This window comes from Danio rerio, chromosome 13 (genome assembly GCF_049306965.1).
Source record: "Danio rerio strain Tuebingen ecotype United States chromosome 13, GRCz12tu, whole genome shotgun sequence".
Taxonomy (NCBI): Eukaryota; Metazoa; Chordata; class Actinopteri; order Cypriniformes; family Danionidae; genus Danio; species Danio rerio.
Genome location: NC_133188.1, coordinates 37,399,859 through 37,427,134, shown reverse-complemented (window position 1 = coordinate 37,427,134; position 27,276 = coordinate 37,399,859). Strand labels below are relative to the sequence as shown.

At 36.7% G+C, this 27,276-nt stretch overlaps 1 protein-coding gene across 6 annotated transcripts in view; it reads right to left on the bottom strand.

Annotated features, from left to right (window-relative positions):
* The window catches only part of macrod2 (mono-ADP ribosylhydrolase 2), an 862,720-nt gene that overhangs the window by 587,209 nt on the left and 248,235 nt on the right, over positions 1 to 27,276 (bottom strand). For all 6 annotated transcript variants that reach the window (XM_017358720.3, NM_200549.1, XM_073919424.1 and 3 more), the window contains 1 exon segment: positions 4,614 to 4,730. In XM_017358720.3, the coding sequence (XP_017214209.1) occupies positions 4,614 to 4,730 (117 nt within the window).

Here is a 27,276-nt window from a genome sequence, read left to right as displayed (position 1 = left end):
ATTAATGATGACCATGTAAACGTACTCAGTGAATAACTTCTAGGACAATTATGTTTTCAATGTAGGAAGGTTCATTCTTCATCCAAGACAGCTGGGACAAAAAAAAAAAAAAAAATATATATATATATATATATATATATATATATATATATATATATATATATATAGTGAGCAAATTTTGGCCAGGATGCTGGGGTTGACCCCTCCTCTTTTGACCCCTCCTCCAGGACATCATGGGATTTGTAACGACTACAGAGAGTCGGGACCTCGGTTTAACATTTCATCTAAAAGATGGTGCTCACTGAGCAGTATAGAGTCCACTGCTGGTCTCACTAACATCACTTGCAGCAAAAAACTGGCTTTCCCATGTGGTCTCCCATCCAGGTACTGACCAGGCACAGCCCTGCTTAGCTTCAGTGGGTGACAATGTGAGAGTTGTTGAAAGTTAGCTAAATTGCTTACTATACACTTTCTGATTGTATCCAAAGCTTAGTATCAGTATTTTACTATAAATTTACCTTTCTATTAATACTGATACAAGTCACTGAGCCCAGTGTTTATTCCGATACTAATTTAGAACAATTTAATTTGACCATTACATGTTAAAATATCTGATTTGGCTGTATGATCATATCATTTTTCTTTTTTTGGTTTATTTTGAGCAATAAACAATTGTGGTAGAGTTTCAGGCAACCACTTGATGTCAACTTTTAAAACCTTTGTCCGGAAGCAAAACCAGCAGAGAACCAATAGCCTACAATTGTTTTTGATAATGCAGCAGCAACTTCAGTTGGTGACACAGTGTGGCTTATTTGTATTGTCAGAATTACTTTAAACTACAAACAATGTGTGAAATACACTTTCTATGCTGAATGAAGGCGCTCAACATATTCAAACAAAAAAATAAATAAATAAATGATGTGAAAACACAGACAGCCTCAGAATGGGTGTGTGGGTGGAAATTAGCCACAGAAGAGTAAACTCTTAACACAAGAGAACTGAACGACGGGTAGAGTATACAGAGAGACACAGGGAGAGCACAAAGATTTCCAGTGAATGTCAGCTTTGACAGGGAAATAATGAAGAGACATGATGTTGATGCGGAAAGAGACAAAATGCAGCGGACTCGTTTGATGTTTTTAGGACTGATGAATCTCCTACGGGCTGAAGAGGAGACGTACAGTATATGCTCCCCTAGCCCGAGATTCTGCCTCTCCACTAATGAATCACATCATCCAGCCATAGAGGATTCGATAAGCCTATAAAAAGCTTTAGCCCAGGCATCACTGTCTGAAAGATTGCTTCAAGGTTGCTGGATGCTGTTACATCCAATTCAATTGTTTTAGCTCAGAAGTGACATAACATTAAATCAAGGACAGTAGAGAAAGCCACGGAGCTTCTCGTTTAGTCAATAGTGGCTTCTTGTTAGAAAAGACAGGTGGCAGAATACAAAACATCTAAAATTGTTCTCAAGATATTTAAGCTGCCCAGCATTGCGGCAGCTGAAAAATGAGACAATGAATAGCAATAAAAAGAATTGAGTCATGACTGGACAGTGATATCCCTGATTAAAAACAAAGTGGAGGAGTAAGCACAAATACATTGAACAAAAAATTACTATAGACTAATTTTTAAAGTCAAATGGTTTAAGCTTTTTATCAGACTAATAAAGAACATACAAAAGAACACAACCGTACTTAACTTAGTAGACTAACCCGTAGGTTACCCAGGCTAGGAGACTAGTTTGAATTAAATAAGATCAGTAAACCATATTGTTGGTTGGAGCTAGGATACCAGCTCATAAACCAATTTACTGTAACAGACTGAGAGATACATGTAGGCTAAATTATCTGAAACTAGTAAACCACACAGTTTAGGAGCACTAGTCAGCTGGTACTGTAATACTGGGAGACCAGCTGGTTGAGCAACTGAACCAGCTTCATCAAGGCTGGAAGACAAGCTAATGCTAGGAATTCAATTAAGATACTAATTAGCTGGTAGAGCTGCAACACAATCTGACTGATCAATTAAAGCTTAAAATTAACCAGAGCAGAAAGGCATTCATTTTTTAGAAGAACTAGTCAGCTGGTTTGGCTGGAGGTCTGGCTATCTGACCTACAAAATCAGTTTAACCAGAATATAAAAGTAACTAATTTACTAAAGCTGCGTCCCAAATGGCACACTACACTATGCACTCATGCACTATGTACTTGTGCACTTATCAACAGCATAGGTCCTAGACGACGTTTGACAGTTGCCAAATTAGCTAAATAAATTAACAAAGTACCAAATAATACCAAATAATAATAAGTATTACTGCATTCTCCATCGGAAGGCACTATAAATCACACTCATATGAGAATTTCGCTTTCACAATGCAAAATAAATAAAGTTATCCAACATGTGAGCCCCATAGCTCCGCCTCTTCCGCTACGTGAACAGCGGTCGCTGAGTGCGTGAAGTGTGCACCATTACACATTTCATTTTACCGGTCAAATAAGTGCATCATCCGGGTAATACAAGTGCACTTATTTTCTTTTAGAGTTTTCAGTGTAAACGCACTACTTGCACTATTTATACTACAAAATGGCATTGAATAGTGCATAAGTGTGCGGTTTGGGACGCACATTCAGACCAGCAAACAACATCAGATAAGAGCTGTAGTTAGCTGTAAGACTTGGACAAAAGTTGGCTGACCATATTTGCCAGACCGAAAGTTAAGCTAAATTAACTAAAAGCAACAAGCCATATAATTTAAGTGCACAGTCAACTGGCAATGTGGGTAAACTAGTTAATAAGCCAAGAACTGCAACCCATGTTATTTTAAAGCAAGTAAACCACATCACCATAAACTTGGTCCTGGAAGGCCAGTGTCCTACAGAGTTTTCCTCCAACACTAATCAAACACACCTGAACATGCTAATCAGGGTCATCAAGATGACTATAAAATCTAAAGGCAGGTGTGTTGGATTAGGGTTGAAGCTAAACTCTGCAGGACGCCGGCCCTCCAGTCTGCCCATCTCTGGTTTAAACACATTAGTGACCAAGTAAAGCTAGGCAATTGGTTTATTGGTATCTGTAACAGAGAGCAATAAATCTCATTATTTAAGAGAATTAAGCTGCAGTCACACTAGAGTTTGAGCACACAAAACTCTGTAGTACGGTGCTACGAAAAGGGGCAGAATTAAACAAGATGAGTAGACATTTAAAAAAGCAAGCGATTGGTCCATATTTTAAATTTCTGTCCAGAGAGGTCAAGTTTTGATCCTCGATTGGTCTCACGCAGTCAAGTGATGCGATTTCGCAGGTCAGAGTTCATCAAGATTGAACTTTTGACAAGATTGTCTCACAAGCTTGTGCTTCCGGTCTGACACAGTAACGAGTGAATGAATGGAAGTCTGTAGGGAGAAAAGTGCAGTGTGAACGCAGCATTAGTCAGCTGATTAACCAACTGAACCAGCTTCAACAAAGCTGGAAGACAAGGTAAACCTAAGACCAACAAATTAATTAATTTAAAAGTACTAGTTAGTTAAAGGAACTGCAACAAAAGCTGAGTAACCAACTAAAGCTTTACCAGGCTAGAGGACTAGCTAAATTCACCCAAACCAGAAAGACACATATTTTAGAAGAACTAGACCATATTAAACAGGCTGGAAGTTAAGATGATTAACTAAAAGCAACAAAACAAATAATATAAGAGCAAAGGTAATTGGTAATGCTGGCAACCTAGATAAATTAGCCAAGAACAGCAAACCACATCAATCTAAAGCACTGGTCAGCTAGTCAATGCAATTAAAGCTGGTAAGACTAAGAGATCAGCTGGCTGACAAGCTAAATCAGTTAACCCAGTCAGGAAGATAAGCAAATTTAACAAAGATCAGCAAACCTTAACATTTATGACCAGTTAACTGACCATCTGACTAATCACCTACCAAACTGAACAGTAGCTTAACAAGCCTGAGAAGACAGAGAAACCAGCTTAAACAAACTGCATACTGGAATCTGATGGGTTCAGAAGGGCAATGATCTTATTTATCTACATCAGACCACCTCAGGAGAAGTCCATAGATTAGAGTCCGCTAATGTTTTAAGCACATCTCCACCACAGCGGGCGGACAGCATAAGACAGCTCCCGCATTGGAAGTCCAGCAACGCTGCCTCGTAGCGCCGCCGTCTTCAAGCCACTAGCAGCGTGACACTCATCATCACTCACATGAGTCAGAGAATGCCATAAGCTAATGGAATAAATCAAGGATGAAATATCAATCAAATTACAAACTAATAGTTCCCTTAATGTCTTTGTTGGAGTACAGATGGCCCCTTCAGCCAGCCAAGCACACCACAGCAAGTCATCATGATAATCAGCGCACTAATAATACCACTCCATTAATCACACATACACGCTCCAAGTGCATCACTGCAAACAACGGGTGCTCTGCCGCAAGGAACAGCCCAAAGTTGAAGCATGGTAGACTGTTAATTAACTCTTCTCTAAAAGTCATGCCTATTGTTTTCAGAAACTACTCTGTAAATTAAGGTTCATGAGCACTCGATACGGCAGTTATCAGTTTCCTGGAAAAACAAAAGAATAAGAGCAACATTTGGGCACTTACATTTAGCAGGGAGGTCATAGCCGCAGGTAATCTTGGCTTTTCCTGTGTCACAGCCATTTAACGAGTGGCACTCTTCATACAGGAGATGACCCGCGGCTCTGTGTATGCAGCCATCCACTGAAACACACAAACAGCACAGATGTGAAAACAGAAATGTTTGTTAAAAATTTTCAAGAATTTTTTTACTGAAATGCAAAACTTTAATTTATTCCCAAAATATATTGTTTTGTGGTGTTGATTTGGCTTTTTTTTAACTGATATTGATGTCTGATTTTCTTCTTTTTGTGCAAATACATGTTTGGAGAGACATTAAGAAACTGGAAATTTTGGCTACATTGACATGACAATGATGTAGCTAAAAACTCAAATGTTTTTCTTTTACATTTGAAAAAACTTCACGTCTACACAACCTTTTTAAAAAAAATAGGAGTTTACCAGGAAAGTTACTTTTGAAAGTAATGCATAACAATGCTGAGTGCATTGTTGTGCAATGCTCAAAAAAATTATGTATGATGATGTTATCTTCTGAGAACTCCCTGAGCCAGAGATATACATGTCGTATATACAGATTAAAGAACGTTTAGAGCAATGTATTTGCTACTTTTGTACGATTCGTCTCATAGGTGAATTAAAACCCTTCTATTGATACGATCCATTTCACATTCAGAATAATGAGAATACCATCACAAATGTAAGGCTCTGCCTCTTGGTTTCTGTCTGTTCCTGCGGGAAGGTCATTCTTTCATTGAGTGCGATTCAACATGATGATGCTATTTTTAATTCATCAATTTTACATTTTTTAAAGCTAATTAATTAATTACAAAAAGTAACTCGTATTACATTTTTGAAAAAAGTTGCTCAAATATTATTACCTATTTTTCTTAAAGTAATGCTTTACTTTACTCGTTATGTAGAAAAATAATATTATTGCGTAACTTACATTACTTGTAACGCATTACTCCAACACAGGTGTTTACACATATCCACAAAACAAGCAAAAATGCTGTATGACATATGCCAGGCCAGTATTTTGCAATGTCACCTTATATCAGTACCTGTAGGGATAAGACTTTGTGCCAACTGAAGCTTGAAGCTTGTGTCTATTTACAATTTGCAATGTGTTTAAGATGCGTCTCCACTTTTGGTTGTAGTGTGAACTTCACCACTGTTGTTGTTTTTGGTTGCTTGTGCTTGCCTTTAATCTACATTCCCCTAAACACATACTATGTGCTAGCATGACTTTGACTAAGATTTTTTGTTTTTTGCTTATGTTTTATTGTGTTTATACAGACACAGCTTCCAAAAACACCCACTTCAAAATTCTGCATTTTTGCTCAAAAACATTGTCGACCATAAAATTATGGAGTGAGGTTTGCGTATTAAAATAGTAACAGAATTCATACAAACATCAACAAAATAAAACACAAATGGCTCTGAAAATATGTGATCAACCCAAATGGCAAAAAGTGGTGTTCACCTTGAAATAAAACAACCCACTGAACCCCTTCAAATCCCTGATCAGTCAGATTTGGAAAAAAAATCCTTTATCGGTGTGTTGTTTTGCTCTCCCTGGGTTGTCCCCACCTCCCAATGTTTTAATTTCACATGGTTAAGCCCAGGATGCCTTTGACTGATGGTATAGTTTACATGAGTAGGCAGAGAAATAGAAATCCAAATAGTCTTCCTTCTTCTAAAAGCCCATGACACACCTTCAGCAGCCCATTATCAATCACAAAGAAACATCATAAAGGTACAGTCATAAGAAAAATAAATGAATCCACAAAAGCTACTCAAAAGCAGAAATAAGGAAAAGGCAGAGCGAAAAAAGGTATACCGACCTCATTTACAATATGTACACATTCAAAAGGGGTAAAAAAAAAAAAATGGTTTTATAATCTTTCATCAAAATGTAATTACTTTTGAAATATCTCAAATGTCTGTTCTGCTGACGTATCAATGAAAGACTGACATTTGAGAAACATTTTAACCAATTATATGACAGTCCACCTTTCTCAACCCAAACAATAAAGCCAGTCGTTATTATATTTGTGTATGGATCTTCAATACTCGTATTTCAGGAAAATAATTATTTCCTGCACTAAATGCATCGTTTGAACATCAATGATATTTCAAATCCAAGGAGAGATGTGCTATTATTATCTTTCTAAGCTATTAGACTTTTACATTTAAGACTTTATGGAAGACAACCACAACAACATAGCAAACCATAGCATATTAAAGAGTATTGTGTCTATAAAATAATAATGTAGTTGCATAATTAATTTTTCACACTAAAACGTCACATTACATTCAAGTTTATTCGAAGCAAATCAAGACTAATCACTCCTGCATGAAAAAAAAACAGCTTCACAACCTGTGATTGATTCAATACCCCAGCCAACAGGTCATGATACATGTGACCTAAATGTATGGTTTAGCTGCTGCCACTGATCTGGTTTGCACAGAGATGAACAGCATGTCATAAAGGAGATCAGTCTCGGTACGCTAATGACACAAGCAGATGAGAGGCAATAAAGATGACAGACAGCGTGCTGTTACAGAGTAGAGGCTGAGCTCCAGCTAAATTTCATGATCGACCTGAACCACTCGCTCATTCACTGTGCGATGACATGAGCGCGAACAGCATTGGCAAAGAAAATAACAAATACAATCAGAAAATCTACCTAAGTTGACAAAAAAAACCTACATAACGCTTTTTTTGTCATGATTTTTTGAAGAAAACACCAGCTGGAGGGAAGATTTTTCCACTGTGATCAATCATCTTTAATGGTCTGAGCGACAGCAAGTCGACAGATACAGATTCCGATGGCTTTTGAGAAAGCACTCAGTTCGAAAGGATGAAGACAGTGACAGAGCTTGCGATGAGAGAATCGGTTCCTCAGACAGTCTGACAATTACCACATCAAATGCCGTCAGAACGCAACGGACATGTTGACAGAGCTGCGTAGGCGTTCTTCTTTACGTCCTGCCGTTGTGTGAAGATTGCATGTTTTTTTTAATACATATGCAGTTCCTAAAAAAATCAGCATTGATCATGTGGAAAGTTTACTACAGATCCACAAATAGCTAGACGTCAATATTTAGGAACGTTAGAGACTGGATAATTCAGTTTATTCTGTTATGTCAATGGCAAAACATTAATGACCACTGCAATTTTTCATTTTTTGATTCCCGAATGAATTGTTCTAAATCAGGGGTGGGCAATTCATTCTAAGGGGCCAGATTAGACAGATTAGACAGTTGAGAAGCAAGTATACACAAGAAGTATTTTAAAGACCAGCATCACAATATCAACTTCATACAAATGCCATGGTGCTGTTTGTTTGATTGCTTTACTTAATTTGTTAATATCAATTAAATAATTATTTCTTGTATTTATATTTTTTATGTTCAGTGAGAGAATTCTATCATCGCTGAGAGACTATCTGTATCTGGATATGTTCAATCGTTAATCTAAGGTAATTACCCTATCTTTATTACTGTTTAATTACATACAAAGAGTGAAGCTGCCTGGTTGGTTCCTGTCACATGACTGTTGGTTTGCTCGTGGCACTCAGAAATGTTTTGATTTTTTCAACCCTTGGTGTCTGGAAAACATGAGCGTAACATACCGCATGTGCATTTCTTCCTATTTGTGCACTGAACAGGCGTCTCTATTTGAAATGACACAAAAGACAATATATGTGAAAGTCCCCTTTTGTTTTCTAACAATATCAGACCTGCGCATTGCAAGGCTCTGTTTGCGGTTGAAAAAAAAAATGAAAACAACGTCATAGGTGCTGATCAAAGTCATCCAGTGGGCTGCATGTGGGCCATAAAATGCCCAAGTGTAATGTTAAGGGATGCTGACAATGGAGTGCGGATCCAAATGCAGGTTTATTAGGTGAATGGACAGACAAGCAACGGTCAACACAGGGGCAAACGGATGTATACAGGAAATCCAGAGACGTGGTGAACAAGCAGGTGGATGATCAAAGGCAATAAAACAAAGCAAGGGTCGAACATGGTAAGGTAAGGCAAGGAAAATGCGCTGTAATGCTTACAGTACAGTTAAACAAGACTCAGCACTGATGCGTGTGTGTGCTGTTTACATAGGCCTTGTAATTAGTCTTTGAGCAGCTTCCAGCTGTGCGAGTGTGTCATAACACCAGCTACTAAATGGTAAATTAATTGATTCAGTGAATAATTCAATTACTCATTACAGAAAAACCAAATGAGATTCACATGTGCGTTAAAATCACTTATAAAACACACATGAAGCAGCTTGACAACTATCTGGGACTAAAAAGCATGAGACTTTGGCGATCATTTCAAGTTGACATTTTGGCCAGAGGAGAAAAGGTTGTACCCAACTTAGCCTGGTTTCCCTCTATTTTTTTTTTTTTTTTCCTTCACTTCCGTCAATTGGTAAAGTTTGTTTCTTGCCACTGTTACCACTGGCTTGCTTGGTTTGGGACTTGTGGAGCTGCGCACCTAAGGATTTTCTCTTCAGTGTTTTGACTTTTAGCAGTGAAAATAAACCACACTGAACTGAATCGAACTGATCTTCAACTCTGAAAATTGGACTGACAGTTTTAATTTACTAGAACTTCTATGTTAAGCTGCTTTGACACAATCTACATTGTAAACGCGCTATAGAAATAAACATGAATTGAATTTTAAATGTCCTATATTCATAACTATCAACTGAATTAACACATATGATAAGTTGTAAAGGGGCTGGGCTTAAAATGGGACATCCTACTATCTCATAGACCTAAAAAGCATGCACACATTGTAAGTTTCCATTAAAACTCATGAAGTCGCCCATTTGGGACAGCGCCTATAACATGGCAAGTATTGTTTATAAATGAATCCATGTTTTAAACAAACTATTTCACTGAATGATTCAGTGAATCAAAAAAAGATTCATGTGATGCTAATTTTTGGTGCAGCAATGTAACCTGGAGAAAGAATCATTGATAATCCCTCATTTACACAATGGCAGTAATGTTAAACTCTCTGCAAATCAAATTGAAGGGCCAGAACTAACTATTGTATAATTCTGAAGACAGAATGACTCCAAAATATTACCTACAGTATATAACAAACCCCTGTAAACGAAGTTCAATATGTATAAAACCATTTTCTCAGCAAATGGCATCACAGTAAAAACAGCATATTTTCCTGCATGTAAAGTACATTATTACAGCTCTTATGCGTTAGCATTAAAAGTCAGTTGGCTGTGAATCACGCCTCTCGTGAATACGCCTGGTCAAGCACACCAGTCTCTGAGAGATGAGCGTTACAGGAAGTGGAGCATGTTATTGCAGATTGCGAGCACAGTTAAAAGGCTATAAATCTATGTAGTATGTTGAATAGGTAATCAACATGCGTGTGTGAATGTTTGGGCTCCAGCAGGAGGGAAGCATTTATGCAGGAAATAAACCCTCAGTAATAGCACTCTATTTGCAGAAGCTCACGATGTGTTTACTGAAGAGTAATAATTAATAACTCTTCACAAAACGGTTGATTTTCATTACGGATGGCTGAAAGAAAAACTCATGATGTTATGGACTGCTCTACTGCAGTCTGTTCACTGATGGTAGCTGTCGAGCAACCAAATGACTAGTTGATTAAATAAAATGAACAATTGTATATACACTGTTCACATGTACAATCAAGCAATGAAGACTTGGCTATGTACTGTAGGCTATCACGCACTTAGCCTATGTAAACTCACCTAGAGGTAAGCACTAGTATCATCTCTCCCACTAATTATGTCAGAGGTCAAATCCTGACCTGCCCTGGTTTCTGTTTGTACAGAGTTGTCGAGTAAAATCTAGAGCTGGAGGCCAAGGAGCGAACGGAGATTGGGTAATACAAGTCAATCAGCACATGATGAAAATCTAGATTTGCTCACAGCCTGTCAATCTCATTATTATCTGACCTGATGCTGCTAGTGAACACATCAAATGCGTTTCAGCATTTGTGAAGCCTTCTCTTGCATGTCTGATTATTTGATGCTTATGCAGCTCTCGTATCCTTGCCCTCTGCATGTGTCAGGCTGGTCAAAGAAACATCACAAATGCTGATTTATTCTCCGTCCTCACAATCCCAGGCCTAACATACACCATACTGGACTGATAGCTTTCATCTTCACTCAGATCTGCCTAAAACAGTGCTTTTACATTTTTCTGCATGGATTATGTTTGCCACAGACGAGGCCAATGACTTCTTTGAGTGGTTTCTTCTAGCTTTCTTATAGACCGCAAACAGGCCACCAGGGTTAAAGCAGACAAAACAATTTCAGAGATGGAAAATGCATACTGCATTGTAAAATGAGCAGCTCTACAGGGAGCACAGCAAAATAAGATATAGCTGATGAAAGTACTGATGACTTAAGACTAAAAACAGCCTGCGTATGTGTGTGCATATAGTTTTCATCCTTAAAAAACTCAAAAATCTATCAAGCATTTAAATCGAAGTAAAATACACGCTACCAGTCAAAGGTCTGGTATCAGTAACCAAGAAAATTAATACTTTGGATGAATATTTCAAAACAATACTTTACTTCAGGAAACTGCAGTGGGTGATATGGCCAAAATAGTTTTCATTATATTTCTACCATATCTTATACAGTGGTCCCTTGCTATAACACGGTTCGCTTTTTGCAGCCTCGCTGTCACAAATCTTTGTGTAATTACTTTTTTTTTTTTTTCGACTGTGCATTGTGTTCTGTGTCCTGATTAGCACATTGTGTTCTGCGTTCTGACTGGCTGTATTACAGTCAATCAATCTCCCTGGTGCCATGTCCCCTGTACAGTACAGAATGCATTCAGCTCGCCAAATTTACAGAAATCTCCGATCGCTAGCAGTGTGACTCTGAAATTCTGTGCTGTATGTTTGCAAGTTTTCCCTATAATGTTGATGAAACGTTTTGCACCTGGGTTAGCACCCAAAAGGCAGGGGAAGATGCAAAACATCACAATAAAAGTGGAACTTCTGGACATTATAAGGGAAGGTAGAAGTTACTCTTATGTAGTATGTATGTATTTACGTAATAAATAAATGAGGATCAAATAGTTTTAATCTTTGGTTGATTCTATAATACTGGATCTATTTTTCTACAAAGGTTTGAACTTTGAGAGTGTTTAAACAACAGAGAAAAGAGTGAAAATGTTAATGCCTGTCTGAGAAAAGTGTATAAAGTAAAAACTACAGTACTTTGTGGATTTCACCTATTGCAGGTAATTTTTTAAATGCAACTCCAGCGAATAACAAGAGACCACAGTTAATGTGGAACGATAAATGTTTTTATTTTTCTTGATTCAATTTTTCTAAATACTCAATAAAAACTATAAAATGAATAAAACGTTAACATTTAAGCCACTGCTTTTAAAATACTACTGTAGATTCATCTATATTTACATCATTACAGTCAAACTAAAAAAAAAAAAAAAAAGACCAGTGGAATATTAGATATGAGACATGAAAGTGCCCGAAGCTGAAGAAGACTCTCAGACAGGAATGGTGGTAGATGGAGAGTGCTTGTGGGAGAGTTTTTTCAGAGTTCTTCTTCACAGAGTTTCAGATCACCTCCAGCAGGTGCGAGCTGAACTCTTCCCATGAGAAAAGAGAGCCAGACCGGGTGAGAGATGTCTTCAGGTGCCCTGGAGCCTTCACCAGCTGCTGCAGAATCCTCTACCTCCGCCTCATCATCATCTCTCTGGGCTCAGGTCCCTGGACTCCAGTCTTTTGTCCGCCTTCATGGGATTATCTATCACCCACATGCACACCGACACTCACATTAGGAGTGTTTTCAGACTCTCATCAATATTCTAGGCGAGAGGCTGCCGGACTGCAGGGTCTAAAGCGAGTTGCCGATTACAAAATATCTGCAAAACAAGAGCAACAGAGCAGTGTTTCTTTGGGTCTCTATCGCTTCGCAACCAAATCGTCTGCTTGGCACCAGCCTATACGTGCCTTCCTGGGGATATTTTACTGATTGCATTGTTGTACGACGCAAGTAATGATTTTCAGAAGTAATCTGGGAGTTCAGCTCGCTGTGACAGTAAATCCTGTTAGATGCGTTGAGAGGCTTCGGCTGATTTCTGTGGCCTTGCATCATAGCGGCTCAGGTTTAATTTCGCTCCATTAGTTTGGAGAGGAGTTCAGCGGGCAGATGCCATATCAGGTGATGCCAGCGTCAGTGTGAGTGGCAGCGCGTGCTCCCCTTTTCAAAGTATCAAATGCACCGGCTTTCATACATCTCTAAAGACAGGCAATCTGAAATCGCTTTGGGTGCTAAAACTGAAATCGTCTGCTGGCTCAATACCGTAATCTTGCTAACCCTCCTACCTCCCCTGCCGCAGGTATATTTAGAGATGAATTCCGATAAAAAAATGGCTTTCAAGATGAGAAAGCAGAGCCAAGAACCTATTCTCACCATCCAGCCCAGGTAATGAGCCCAGGGGCCCGAGCTTGGATCCCGAGCGCAATCATGTCCAGTCAGCCGATTCCTCGACTTTCTAGTCAGACACAACAACGCGAGGCACAAAACAATGTAATTCTTTGCGGGAATCAATAACCGTGGCTTTCTAACCAGGGGAATTTGTGTCAGGCCTCCGAATGCAGGACTTACTGTTCCCAATCGTTCCCTAGCGACTCCCATGATTTCTGTTCATGACAAATGAATTAACAACACAGAAAACAGGTCTCAGCCGAGCCGCGGCAGAAGCATGACCCAGATGCGAGCCGGGGTGTCAATTTATTTTCTAATCTGGGGAGGATTTAAGGAGAATTCCCTGCTGATTGCGAAGCTAGCGAACTTACAAGGGCAGCGTCTGATCGTCATTAGCTAAGTGTGGTGTTTATTGTCACCTCTAAACAGAGGAAGTGTCATTAAGAGATATAGTGTGCTATTTGCAATTTTCTAGTGCAATACTAACAATTAATGGTACAAAACTGAGCCACACATTTATTTCTTTTTTTAGCAGTGTCAATTACAACATGTTAAGCATCTGCTAGTTGCGATCATCTGCTTTTTTTCCCCATTATGCAAATTAAACTATGACATCACAACCCAAGCCATCAAATAAAGCACCACTATATTGGTTAATACAGTCAAGTTGATGTTGAGTATAAATGCTGATTACTTGGCTATTAAAGAAGCTTGCAGTCACTGGCTTCAAAACAGCTGCCAAGGCTCTAAAAACAGCACTTTCCGTCTGTAGTAATCCTGCAAGTATGCCGCCCAGTGTAATATTTCACTCCTCTTCAAAAGCCGCGATGCCCCCGCTGGACCTTTCAACAGCAGATCTGTCATTTATCTGCTCCCTGACTATGCAGCGGAGCATCTGGTGTTGTCCACCACCGCCAATCCAAGTCTCCTCCACCATTACTGCTAATGTTGCATCGATCCGCTCGAGGCGTGTGGCTGTAGGATGTGTGACTCAGCGCCAATTGAGTTATTCATTCTGAAGGTGTTCTCCATTGATTTTGTCAACAAAAATGAAGACGGGTTGAAAAATTTGAATGTTGATTATAATTGTAAGATAATATTAATATATATTAAGATTTTAAGTCTCTTTTGCTTAACAAGTTTGAGCAAAAATATAAAACAGGAAAATTTAGAAATATTTTATTTTAATTTGTTATTTTATACATAAGTAAAATAAAATTCTTTTATGAAAAATATTAGATTTATTACAGTACGCTAAATAGTTTTTAAAGTAAATCACAAGCTTTTTTACTTTTTTAGAACTCTTTGAATGGTAAATTGGTCAAAACAACAGCATTTATTTGAAATTCAATGTTTTGATAGTCTATAAATTAGGGATGTCCCGATCAGGCTTTTTTGCCCTCAAATCAGAGTCCGAGTCATTTGATTGAGTATCTGCCTATACCGAAACCCGATCCGATACTAAAGAATAAAGAAGAGCAAAGAAACAGATCCAGGATGTTTATTATTTTCTGTTTAATTCACCTTATTTTAACATTCAACAACTGTATTAACAAAGAGAGCACTTCAGTGAGGTAGCTTGAACAAAATATATAAATAATAATAAAAAATAATAATAAAAAATAAAATACCAGGCAGGCAATCCCAAGATTGCATATCTCACAGTTTGCTATGGCAACACTGTCGTCATCAAATTTATTATACCTCCAGACCGCAGACCTAGGCTCACGTTCTTGTGATAACCGGTCTTGCCAGGTTACCTCAAAAGAACAAACTCAGGAGACTGCAAGAACAGAGAATGCGTGCTCTGAGAAATGAGACACATGACCATCATGCATTTGTAAAGGAAAAATGCCTAGAAAAAGCGAGTCTGCATTGGTGCATCCTCGATATCAAGAACACATCTGGGAACTTTCACGTGTCCTCCATTCTTGTGGTCTTGGGTTTTGGAACTGAACTTTGGCGGTTGAACAACACAAGGGAGTAAGTATGCTGAAGAAAGTATATTGAGAAACAGCCAGACTCGCAGTTTCCACAAGTTGCTTCAGTGTTCTACTCTGCCGGCATTTAATCCATAGCGTCTCTGCAACAAAGTCATGTCATGCCGCACACATTGCTGTTTTTGCGTGAAGTCAAGAACGAGGTATAACGCTGTGCTACCACATAACTGTAGATCTGTTCCAAAATAATACAAATATTTGAGTCCTTAGCGGGAGGTAACGTCCGATTCCGATCGAGTCTGAAACCGCTTGATCAGGCCCAATTTCCAATCACATAATCGGATCTGAACATCCCTATTATAAATGTCTGTTCTATTTTTTTTATTTTTATCAATTTATCATGCCCTTAATGAATCAACTTACAAATTAAACTTAAAATAGGCGTCATTGCAGTTAGCGATAAATAACTAAACAAAGGATGCTTCGTTAAAAACTTCTATCAGATCATTGCAACCTCCATATCCTTCTCTTTCTCCAGGAGAGGTGCAGACGGTGCCTTGAGAAAAGTCAGGCACCTGTTGGGCCCGAGCATGAGTTTCAGTGTTTTCCCACAAGTGCTGCGGCGAGACCGTAATGCCTCACTAACCCCCCGAAGGCCTTTTTCTTGCAAAGTCTTTCTCTCTCTCTCTCTGACTCCGTTCCTTTAAATTTTTCCCTCTGACACAAAGATCCTTGCTCTGCTTTCATTACAATACCCTGCTTTTCAGAAATGGTGTCAGGCGCAATTTTCCCTCCCTAATTATTTTCCGTCCCCGTTGAGGTTTGGAGTTCAGGCCTGGGGGAGCAGCTGCCATTAAGTGCAGGTCGGGGTGGGTTAGGGTGGTTTGAGTGAGAAACACAAAACTCTGGAGGTGAAAAGAAAGAAGAAGAAGAACTCCGTAAATTGTCCTAAATGAACTGCAGGGAGAGGACGCATCAGTGCCAAAACGAGTTGGCAAACATTTGGTGGTCCCGTGCCATCCTTTTGGGCCGCAAGTCAACTTTATGATTAGGTAACTAAATGTGTTGATTTCAAACTCTAAGCCTTATTTCCCAGCTCCTCCTTCCACCCCTCCTGTTTCCAGCCCCTGTGATTTACCACACAATTTTCTACCCAGCTAATTCTACTGGAGGAGATAATGGCATGAATTAGGCCCTAATCAAGTGCCAATCAGAGATCCTTAGAACTCTAAATGTCAGATATTAGACGTCTCGTCACCCGTCGCTAGTTTCAGAGCTCCAACGAATTGTTATATTAGCTAATCACACTCACTGTTCAGGCAGTGGGAATAAAATAAAAAAAATGACATTATTCAAGTTCGCTCCAAAATGGTGACGGAAATTATACATATCTCACCTTTCTCAAAGTTAATATCAGATGTGACTGGAAAGCTGCAGATAAGAATTGAGGCTTTTATCTTTGAGTTTAGGATCAGTCTACACAGATATGTCTGCATTTTGTCCTCTCATCTGCATGTGAATGCTGTTTTATACAGCCTTCTAAGCAAAGACTGTTTAAAATGCCATTTGCTATAATGCCTGTGTTTTTTTTTCATACTTTTTTTTTCTTTGAACATGATTTGATTATAAATGCAAATCAATGACGAATAGCCTACTGTAACGACTGCAATTATATAAAATAAGTAAATGCAACTTATATGAACACATACAGACCCTTACAGTCTCAAATGTGTTATCTATTACAGAAAAACTACACATAGCATTGAGTCCTTATTTGGGTTCAAAAACAGCACAAAATATAGCCTACAGTCAGTGCAAACCTCTGAAATGTGTCTTTAATCTTTAGCAACACATGTATCCTTTTGTTAGAAAGTAATTCCATCAGTTCATAAAGGTCCAAAAGATGAGGATAATATTTAAACATAGCAGTTTGTTCATATTTAAGGTTGCAGAAGCAATATTTGCTGCTGTTTTTTCTAGATTCTCCTTTGTTTTTCTGCGCTTCACTCTCGCGTTTGTCTCTTTCTGAAAGGATTGGATAGCAATGATCACAAGCACCCTAATAATATGAGCTCAAAAAGTTTTTTATTTTAAATAAAGATGCGCAGCAAGCTCTCTGGAGAAAGCGAAACCTCTCACACTTTTAGTCAGGCTCGTAAAACAACAGGAGGACACAGCAGATTTTGTTCTTCTTGCCTTTGTGGTTTTTCATCAAGACAACAACAAAGTTTGTTTAAGCTCGGTTTGACCATGGCTTGTTATTATATGTATTAATAACTAAAGTGTAATGTCTCAGCTGTGTTTTTAAAAATGGCACTTCCTTTGTTTTCATTCTCCTGCTTCTGCGAGTGATGCATCTCTGTAAACCAATAGCGTTCAGCTACTTGCTAGCTCCACCTTATGGTACCCTTTGGGGCTGTAAGTACCCTTTGCAAAGGGTTACCAAAAAGTGGTATGGTACGGTTTGCTTTTAGGTACCCTTTAACAGTGGAAAAGGCCATAAAAGAGTACCGAACCAAACAAAAGTCACGGATCATGAACCACACAGCCGCCGAAATTGAAACATCCACATAATCAGACTGGAATCAATAGAGAGACAGCGACCATCAACCTTCCTCTCACAACTCCTATTTGATACTCTGGGAAAGAATATTATTTCTTCTCCACTGGAGATTGGCTGGGCCCACTGGAAATCTGCAACCGGTGAGAAGCCACGTGCTGTCATCATCCGGTTACACTGTTATCAACAAAAAGAATGGGCACTTAATTGCCAAATATCAGGACTTTGCGCCTAAGGTGAAGGCACAGAACTCTAAATCCCGATGGGTGATGGAGAAGTTTTGCTTTTTCCTGCGAGACTGTCCATTAGTTCGTTAAGTGCAAAATGGTAAATTAAACAAATGTTTAAACATGTCTGTGGCATTAAATTGATGAACAATATTGTTTTTTTTTTTTTGTTATTTCTATCAAATAAAGCTTTCAAATATTTTCAATTCAATATTTAAATATTTAAATTCTTTACATAATTTTAAAACATTTTAAAAATCTTCTGAACATTAAATAAATGTAAACATACTTTACCATTAAATAAATCCTACTAAAATAACAATGAGTATAACATTGCTATACTGGGTATTCATTGTCTGCATTTAGAGCTCTTAACACATTCTGGTTTAAAATGATAAGAGAAATGACAGATATTTAAGGGTGGAGTAGATCTCACTTTTGAACATATTTTATGATGGAGGAGTACAAAGAAGGAAACAAATGCTTGAAAGTGTCACGCACAACATAATTCATTATCCCACTTTCTTGTTTGTATTGTTACCGTGAACAGTTCTGCCATTCTACACACTTTTATAGGTAAAAAATGGAAAAAAAGTGCTCTCACATTTACAAACAAATAAGCAGGAAAAGCACAATCCATTCTTTGATCTGTCTTTGTTGTGACTAAATTCTTTCAGCCAAGCAAAAAGCTCATAAAAGCTTTTCACAATGGCAGAACAGACACTCCGAACATTTCTATTTGTTTAGTCCTAGGTCTCTCACAGCGATTAAACTGCTTTTCTATGCACTCACATATCACCACCATTAGACCAGACCTGTGAAAATGCACCCAAAACGCCTCATAAAGCAGTAAAAAAAGAAAAAAGTCCATTCAGAACATTATTATTGAATTAGGAGATCCACAGCACCAAAATGCATTTTCTATACAATTTTGGCCAAATTTTTTTTTTTTAAAGTAGCACTGGAACAACACTAATGTCTAGCACCCAGGGGGTCGAGTCAGACATTTCAAAGAAAACACGGGATTGTTCCCAGGCTCATAAAGCGTCCTGGGCCAGGTTAGGTTACCAAAGCTCATCTGGTGCTGGCGTTTTGCTGCAAAGATCTCTGACAGCTGCGGACGGCCCGGTGCCAGACCCCGTCGGAGCCGGATTCCTGGGGACACCATAGCCCTGACACTTGCTGGTCATTCTGAATGCTCTCTGCTGTTTTGTTGGACTTGTGCTCTGGAGGAAGCAGAGACTGTCAAATAAGGCCAACAGACGGTCTGCATTCTCTAAAAATTATAGCCACACTTCAAGGCTGAAGTCCTGAGGGTTGCGATTTCCTTTATACACACACACACACACACACACACACACACACACACACACACACACACACACACACACACACACACACACACACACACACACACACACACACACACACACACACACACACACACACACACACACACACACACACACACACACACACACACACACACACACACACACACACACACACACTTCTTTTCCCTCTAAACAATATAACTGTGATTGTTTCACCTTTGGCTTCTCATACAGTGTCTTATAACAAAGAAAACTCTCTGCTGATATGACCATTATCACCTGCACCCTCAGGTCAGATTGCTGTTGGCACCTCTTCATATAGTCGCTATTACTCATCTTCAGAAAAACCAGAATAACATATAAACACGGTGTTACTCCATTCATTCATTCATTCATTCATTTACTTACAGATATGGAGAGAAAAATCTGCTGTCATACATATGAAGCAGGTAAAGATGGTCAAATACTTGCAAGATTTCATTTGGATGGTCAAAAACTGGCAGGATTTCATTTACTGCTATTTTGACATGCAGTTGAAGTCAGAATTATTAACCCTCCTGAATTATTAACACCTTTATATATATATATATATATATATATATATATATATATATATATATATATATATATATATATATATATATATATATATATATATATATATATATATATATATATATATATATAATAACCAATTTCATTTAACTTTGCCATGATGACAGTACGTAGTATTTTACTAGATGTTTTCAAGACACTAGTATTCAGCTTAAAATACAATTTAAAGGCTTATCTAGTTTCATTAGGCAAAAATCATTGTATAATGTTTGTTTTGTAGACAATGGAAAAAACATTGCTTAAGAGGGCTAATAAAAATGACCTTAAATGGTTTTCAAAAAAATTAAAACTGCTTTTAATCTAGTCGTAATAAAAGAAACTTTCTCCAGAAGAATACATTTCATAGGAATACTGTGAAAAATTCCTTGCTCTGTTAAACATCATTTAAGAAATATTTGAATAAGAAAAACTATTTTACAGGAAGACTAATAATTTTGAGCTCAACTGTATGCCAGGACAAGCACAAACACAAATCTATTAATGAATAAAATGTATAATTATTACAAGAAATATGTTTATGCATGCATGTTAATAATAATGATGAAAAATGCAAAAATAGGTAAATATATTGATATGTGTTAGCAGTATACAAGTAATATCATTATATATAATAGTAACATTATTTATTTATAGTTGGGTGGGGGGCACGTAATGAAATACATCATAACTATTGAATTGCGAAATATTCAAATAAAATATATTGGAAGAAAAAATTGTTCTTGTTTTTTTAATCATCTTTTTTTTCTTTTTTTGTAAAAAAAAATGTCAAATGAAAAAAGTTATTCAGCTATGGAAGGACAAAAATGATCTAATATAAAATATTTAACAGATAATATATTTTCCCAACACATTTAAACAGTTTTAACAAATAATTTCTAATAACCGATTTGTAATAACTACATTATTTTGTTTTGCCATAAGAGAGTACTCAATATACAATACATAATATTGTTCTCACAAGATACTAGTATTCAGCTTCAAGTGCAATTTAAAGGCTTAACTAGGTTCATAAAGTTAACTAGGCTAGTTAAGGCTGTTATTTAGTTAAGGCTGCTAAATAATATTAACCTTTAGAAATGTTTATGTATATGTATAAATATATGTAAACATGCTTTTATTCCAGCCAAACTAAAAGAAATGTCTTACTCTACTTGCATTAGAAGAAAAACGAAAAAACATTATAGGAAGTCCTGTAAAATTGTCCTTGCTCTGTTAAATATCACTTCAAAATACAATTTTAGGGGAACACTAATAATTTTGCTGTATATATTTACTTGTATAGTTATATATACACACTTCTACATACTATTATATTAAAGTACTTAAAACACAAAGAAAATTGTGGATGTTTTTAAGTGCATTGCAATATTTGTATATTAAGGAATACATATCAGCACTGTATTGCTCTTTAGCAATTCAGCTCTCCAGAATTAAAAGCATTCTACCATAAACAGTGTGTTTTTATTATAATACCCTGACATCAAGCAAGAAAACAAGCTAGTAAACAACCACCACAATCTCTGCACGTCCAGCTGTCAGGTACCGCCAATGAATAAAAATACACAATGAAAACCGCTCAGTGATCACAGCAAGACATAAAATGTGTCCCATTGTACTTGTGTTTAAGTCAGTAAAGCAGCTGTCTCGAGCTGCACAAGGACACCAGTAAAGTGAATTGTGTCCTAAGTTCAGCTTGGTGCCGTGAAGGTAAATACACGGCCAGTCAAAGGTGAGTCCCAGGACAGAGGGCCTCTGTTCACTTGTTATTTTTGGGAAAATGACAACAGCACTGACCGCCAAGCCAGAGCAATTACAGGCAAAAAAAAAGTGAAATGGAGTCTGTCCATCAGAAAGAAAGAGTGAGAGAAAACACTATTCTGTCTCTCGACGTTCCTGGCTCTCACTTGGACTTTTCCACCGAAGCTGTAATTACGGAAATAAAGAGAGATGGATCCAGACAAACAAAAGCCACAAATTCAGATTAAAATGCATGAACATCTGCTTGTGTTGTGGGAACATTCACCTAAGTCTAGCAGCCAGCGTGTACAGAGACACTACTGTGCCAAAATCAAATGAACTTAAACGAAAACGGAAAAAAGCAATCATCCGTACTGGGTCGAAGGTCATGGGCCTGAAGTGAGGGGAATGAGTAATTGGACCGGAGCATAAAAAAGAGACGCACCTGTAGAGCAGCTCTATGCTTGAAGGTCAGAGAAAATGTGATGGCCTGAAAAATATAAGTTGCCAAGGCAGCTGAGAGTTGAAAATAAAAATCGATATACAGCAGACAGCAGGAAAAGATACTAAGTGAAGAAAGCAGATCTTTTTAAATGCTTCATCCAAGTGTCTACTTGAGATTTATTTATTGAATCAAGTTTCTTTATTAAAATGCAGCAATAATATTTACAGATACTTGTAGTAAAAAATAAATAAATAAATAAATAAAGGATTGGAAAAAAAATGTGGCTTTTAATTAACAATTCCTTGCAATTCGCAGGTGTTTTCAGTTTATTCATTTGTTTCAATTGCCTTGATATCTGTTCTGTCACATTTCTGTGTGGAGTTTGCATGGTCTCCCCATGTTCGCGTCGGTTTCCTTCAGGTGTTCCAGTTTCACCCACAGTCCAAAGACATGCGCTATAGGCAAGTTGAATAAAACTAAATTGGCCATAGTATGTGTGTGAATAAGTGGGAGTGGATGTTTCCCATTACAGAGTTGCAGCTAGAAGCGCCTCCACTGTGTAAAACGTGCTGGATAAGTTGGCGGTTCTTTTCACTATGGTGACCCCTAATGAATAAAGGGACTAAAAAATGGGAAGAAAAATGTAAGAATGAATCTTGTGCAAGAAAAAAGTATACATACATAGACAATAAAAGAAAAAGCACTGGCAGCTCAATGCTTGATCAATCAGACCATCCCAGACAATAAAATCTCAAATAGTAAAAATATTTATATTTAATCATAACATTGTTAAATATTCTACATCAAAAGTAGTCAGAACAAAGATCACAGTCCTATAAAGTAATTTAAAAACAAAAATAAACAAAGAACCAGTATTAGTAATAGTAGTACTACTATTATCATTGTTGTTATTGCTATTATTGTTTTAATAATAATAACAATAATAATAATAATAATAATTATTATTATTATTATTATTATTATTATTATTATTATTATTATATTAGAGAATTAAGTCTGGTCCTAATTTACATTAAATTAACTTGTATGTACTGTATTCTCATTGAAATTAACATTCAATGACAATTTTCAATTTTCAAAATTTACAATTTTCCATTGTACTTATGCTTGATTAAATATCTGCATGTAAATACATCTGTAATACATTTCTATAAGTACATTTCTAATTAAACTGTTGACTATCTCTTACACCTTAACCCATCCTTAAACCTACCAGTATCACCAAACCTTTCCCACCTCAAGAGCACCAGAAGTGTTCTGCAACACATTATATACATGTAAAGAGTTCAGATGCAGAAAACCTCTATACAGTATGCCATCTGAAATGATCTCCTAAAATGAACATTAGTCTCAGCCTCCCTTGTTTATGCTCAGTTATTTGATTTAATAACTTATTCATCACTATAAACGAAAAATAACAGCCTACAGACAGGAGTCGGAGAAAAATGCAAATTTTAAAATATCAACGCCATTTAGAGGTTTTTGTATCTAAACTCTTTATGTATTTATATTTTGATGTAATACCATTGAATATAGTGTAAAGTAAAATATTAGTGTCAATTTTTCTTCAATTTATAATATAAGCAAGCTTATTCTGAAAAGCTGTGATGATGATATTTTTGTGTGATATGACAATTTACAATACAATAAAAATCTTGTGAAAACCAGCAGAACACAGAAAAATGGAAGATAAATCGACTAGTAAGATTGAAAATTATTCAGACTGTGTTCATCTGACAGAAAAAGACTTGGTATACACCAAGGATGGCTTGAGGGTGAGTAAATTGTGGGGTAATTTTCGTTTTAGGGTGAACTATCCTATAAGCAAGAATCACAGCTGCCCATTTCTGACATTTCACTGTGGTTTCAATGACAAATGACAAAAAAAGGATTAAGCAACATTGCGTAGGCTGATCTAGCAGAGAATATTTGTGTGGAAATCAGATGAGACGGCCTTCAAAAGTCGAGCTGACTGAGAAGATCTCAAATCAGTCAAGACATCTGTAACATTACGAGCCAAATGTGACACTGAAACAATATCCGTGCTACACGCTTGCTTTGTTTTCAACACTGTGTTTAGTGAAAGTTTAATTGATTTTTATGTGTTAATCTCATTAAGAGCGCAGTGGTTGCTGAGAGTGTAAACATCAATAGGGCCCATGCCTAAAATAAACATTCTGTTGCAGTGGTAAACATTAAGCCTGAATCAATGCGTCTCATACTGTGGCATATTTTTGAGAATTTAATGTAGCAGGAGCTTTTCCACAAAACTATTCAAATGAAAACCGGTCACGCCAAGCTACTCTGTGGATTTATAAAGACCCTGTGAAATCATAAAAGTAATAGTTACTCCAACTATTAGTTGTAAAGTCAGTAAAAACATAAACTTGTAAAAAGTTGATAAAAACAAACCTTTAGGACGTTTAACAACAAATTCTAGTATGCAGGAAAGGAAACTGCACTCGCCAAACCATTTCATGTCATCTTTAAAATAACTATATCAATTCCTCTCCAAGATGTCTACTGTGAGCTCTAACAATAATGCATGCGTACATAAGCCAGAGCTGGGAAAGCCCTTTTAGTGGCGACTACACAAATTAATCTACATTCCTGCTGTTTATACATTAGCGACTATTAGTGTAATCCTACTATTTTTCTTTCCTATCGTCCTAATCTTCGAGCTGCTCTCGATCATAATTAGTGAAGGCTAAGTATATTATGCTACAGAATCCAGGTTTTTAGCTTATAAATGATCAGTCTGTGTGGAGAATGAATACGAGATCAGGAATGTCCTTGCGAGACAGGAAGTCGTACTTAGCCATGCATAGTTCATTTTAATGTTGAGTTTATGTCATTAAGTCTTTAGAAAAATCTACTTTGAAACAAATGAAAATGCCTTTTTTAATAAATATGAAAGGTTTGTGTTCCTCAATCCAGATGCTTCAAATTGCTTTCTAAAATCTTAAAGTCGTCTAAAGAAAAAGCTAATTTATTATTATTTATTATAGTTTTTGTATACATAGAGTAAACACTGATCAGCAAGCAATGCTGACAGAATCAAAATTTTGCTTGACGCATTAAATGTTTTTAAGGTGAGCTTACATAGGAGATTTGTTTTCACATGCCAAGCAGGTAAGGCTGAGCTTATGTGAACTGACTAATATGTAGAAAAGTTGAAGTCAGAATTATTAGCCCAACCTGTTTATTTTTGTATAACAGAGATTTTTTCACCACATTTCTAAGCATAATAGCTTTATTAACTCATTTCTAATAACTGATTTATTTTATTTTTGCCATGATGACGGTAAATAACACTTTACTAGATATTTTTCAAGACACTTCTATACAGCTTAATGTGACATTTAAAGGCTTAACCAGGTTAATTAGGTTAACTAGGCAGGTTAGGGTAATTAGGCAAGTTATTGTATAATGATGGTTTGTTCTGTAGACTATCGAAACAAAATATAGCTTAAAGAGGCTAATAATTTAGTCCTTTAAATGGTTCTTAAAAAATTAAAAACTGTTTTTATTCTAGCTGAAATAAAACAAATAAGACTTTCTACAGAAGAAAAAATATTATCAGACATACTGTGAAAATATCCTTGCTCTGTTAAACATAATTTAGGAAATATATGAAAAAGAAAAAACTATTTCAAGGGGAAGGCTAATAATTCTGACTTCAACTGTACTGTGCTATACATAAATGAGTTCATCCTTTTTTGAAGATTTGTTTTATTAGCATTTTTTAAATATATTTTTAAATATTTTTATAATATTTGTATTATTTATTTAATATTATGAATATTTTTCAGTAAATATAGATAATTAAGACATGCGCTATACAGTAGGTGAATTAAATAATCTAAACTGGTCGTAGTGTGTGTGTGTGTGTGTGTGTGTGTGTGTGTGTGTGTGTGTGTGTGTGTGTGTGTGTGTGTGTGTGTGAATGAGAGTGTATAGATGTTTCCCAGTGCATGGTGGCGGCTGGACAGCATCCGCTGTATAAAACATATGCCGGATAAGTTGGCGATTCATTCCGCTGTGGCATCTCCTGATAAATAAAGGGACTAAGCTGAAGAAAAATAAATAAATGAATAATGATTTCAAATAGGTTTTATATGCATATAGTAAACACTGATCAGCAAACAAATTTTGCATGACCCACAAAATGTTGAACTTTAGTGAAAACGAGTTTGTTTTCACATGCAAACCAGGTATGGTTGAGCTTCTACTGTATGTAAACTGATAAACATGTATATACAGTGCTCAACATAAATGAGTACGCCCCATTTTGAAAATAAATATTTTTATCCATTTCCAAGTGAATATAGTTAATAGATTTTGGTGCATTTAAACAAAACAGATATCTTAAACATATTTATTGAAATAATATTTTAGTTACCGAACAACTTTAGAAATAGAAAGATACATGAGAAACTCATGCAAAATATTGGGGAAAAAATTACAACCTACATAATTTTAATTAAATTTTATACATTTGTTTTGTTGTTGTTTCTCGTGCATTTAGGTCAGTGCATATATACAAAATATTAATTTAAATGAAAGATTTGTGACGGGTGTACCTATATATGTTAAGCACTATACATACACTATAGTAAATCTGTTCATCATATAAGGCAGGGGTTTATTAAGGGGGTGGGGAGTAAATTATCATGACCATTTTTATGCTTTCAGAAAGTGCCCTTCTGAATCAAACCAGCAGGATGCCCTTCTGGATCTTTCACTTACTCTGAAGACACTACTGACAACGTTTACATGGACAATAGTAGTAGTTATTTGTCTTAATCTGAATGAGACAATTATATAATTAAGGTGTTTACGTGAAGTGCTTTTGAATGCTGCATCACCAGGCTCTCCACATTTCCTGCAGAGTTTCATGTAATTTTGTGTTTTATCTTTAATTTTTAGACTTTAACAGCAGTTCAACAGTTTCTATTTTGCTCATGAAGATTTTATTCATGCCTCTTGACAAACTGGGGTATTGGATGCGAGAATGGATCAAGGACTAGTGGAAGAGTGTTGTTTTAAGAAAAAAGAAAAAAAATGTCTTCATTTCAGCAAAAAGTCCTACATGATGGCATAATAGTTTGCATAGCTACTATGCATACTCCTTAATTCCATGTCTTAATTCCGCTAGTGAAATTAGACAAACTTGGGGGGTATGTGTCCTAAAAGATTGAAAACCCCTGGTAGAGTAATCATGTCTCTTAATGTTCTCAATTCACAAGAATTTTTTAGTTTTGAGACTAGTAAAATAGGGACAGAAATCTCTCAGAATTTATTCAAAAAGTCTTGTGTA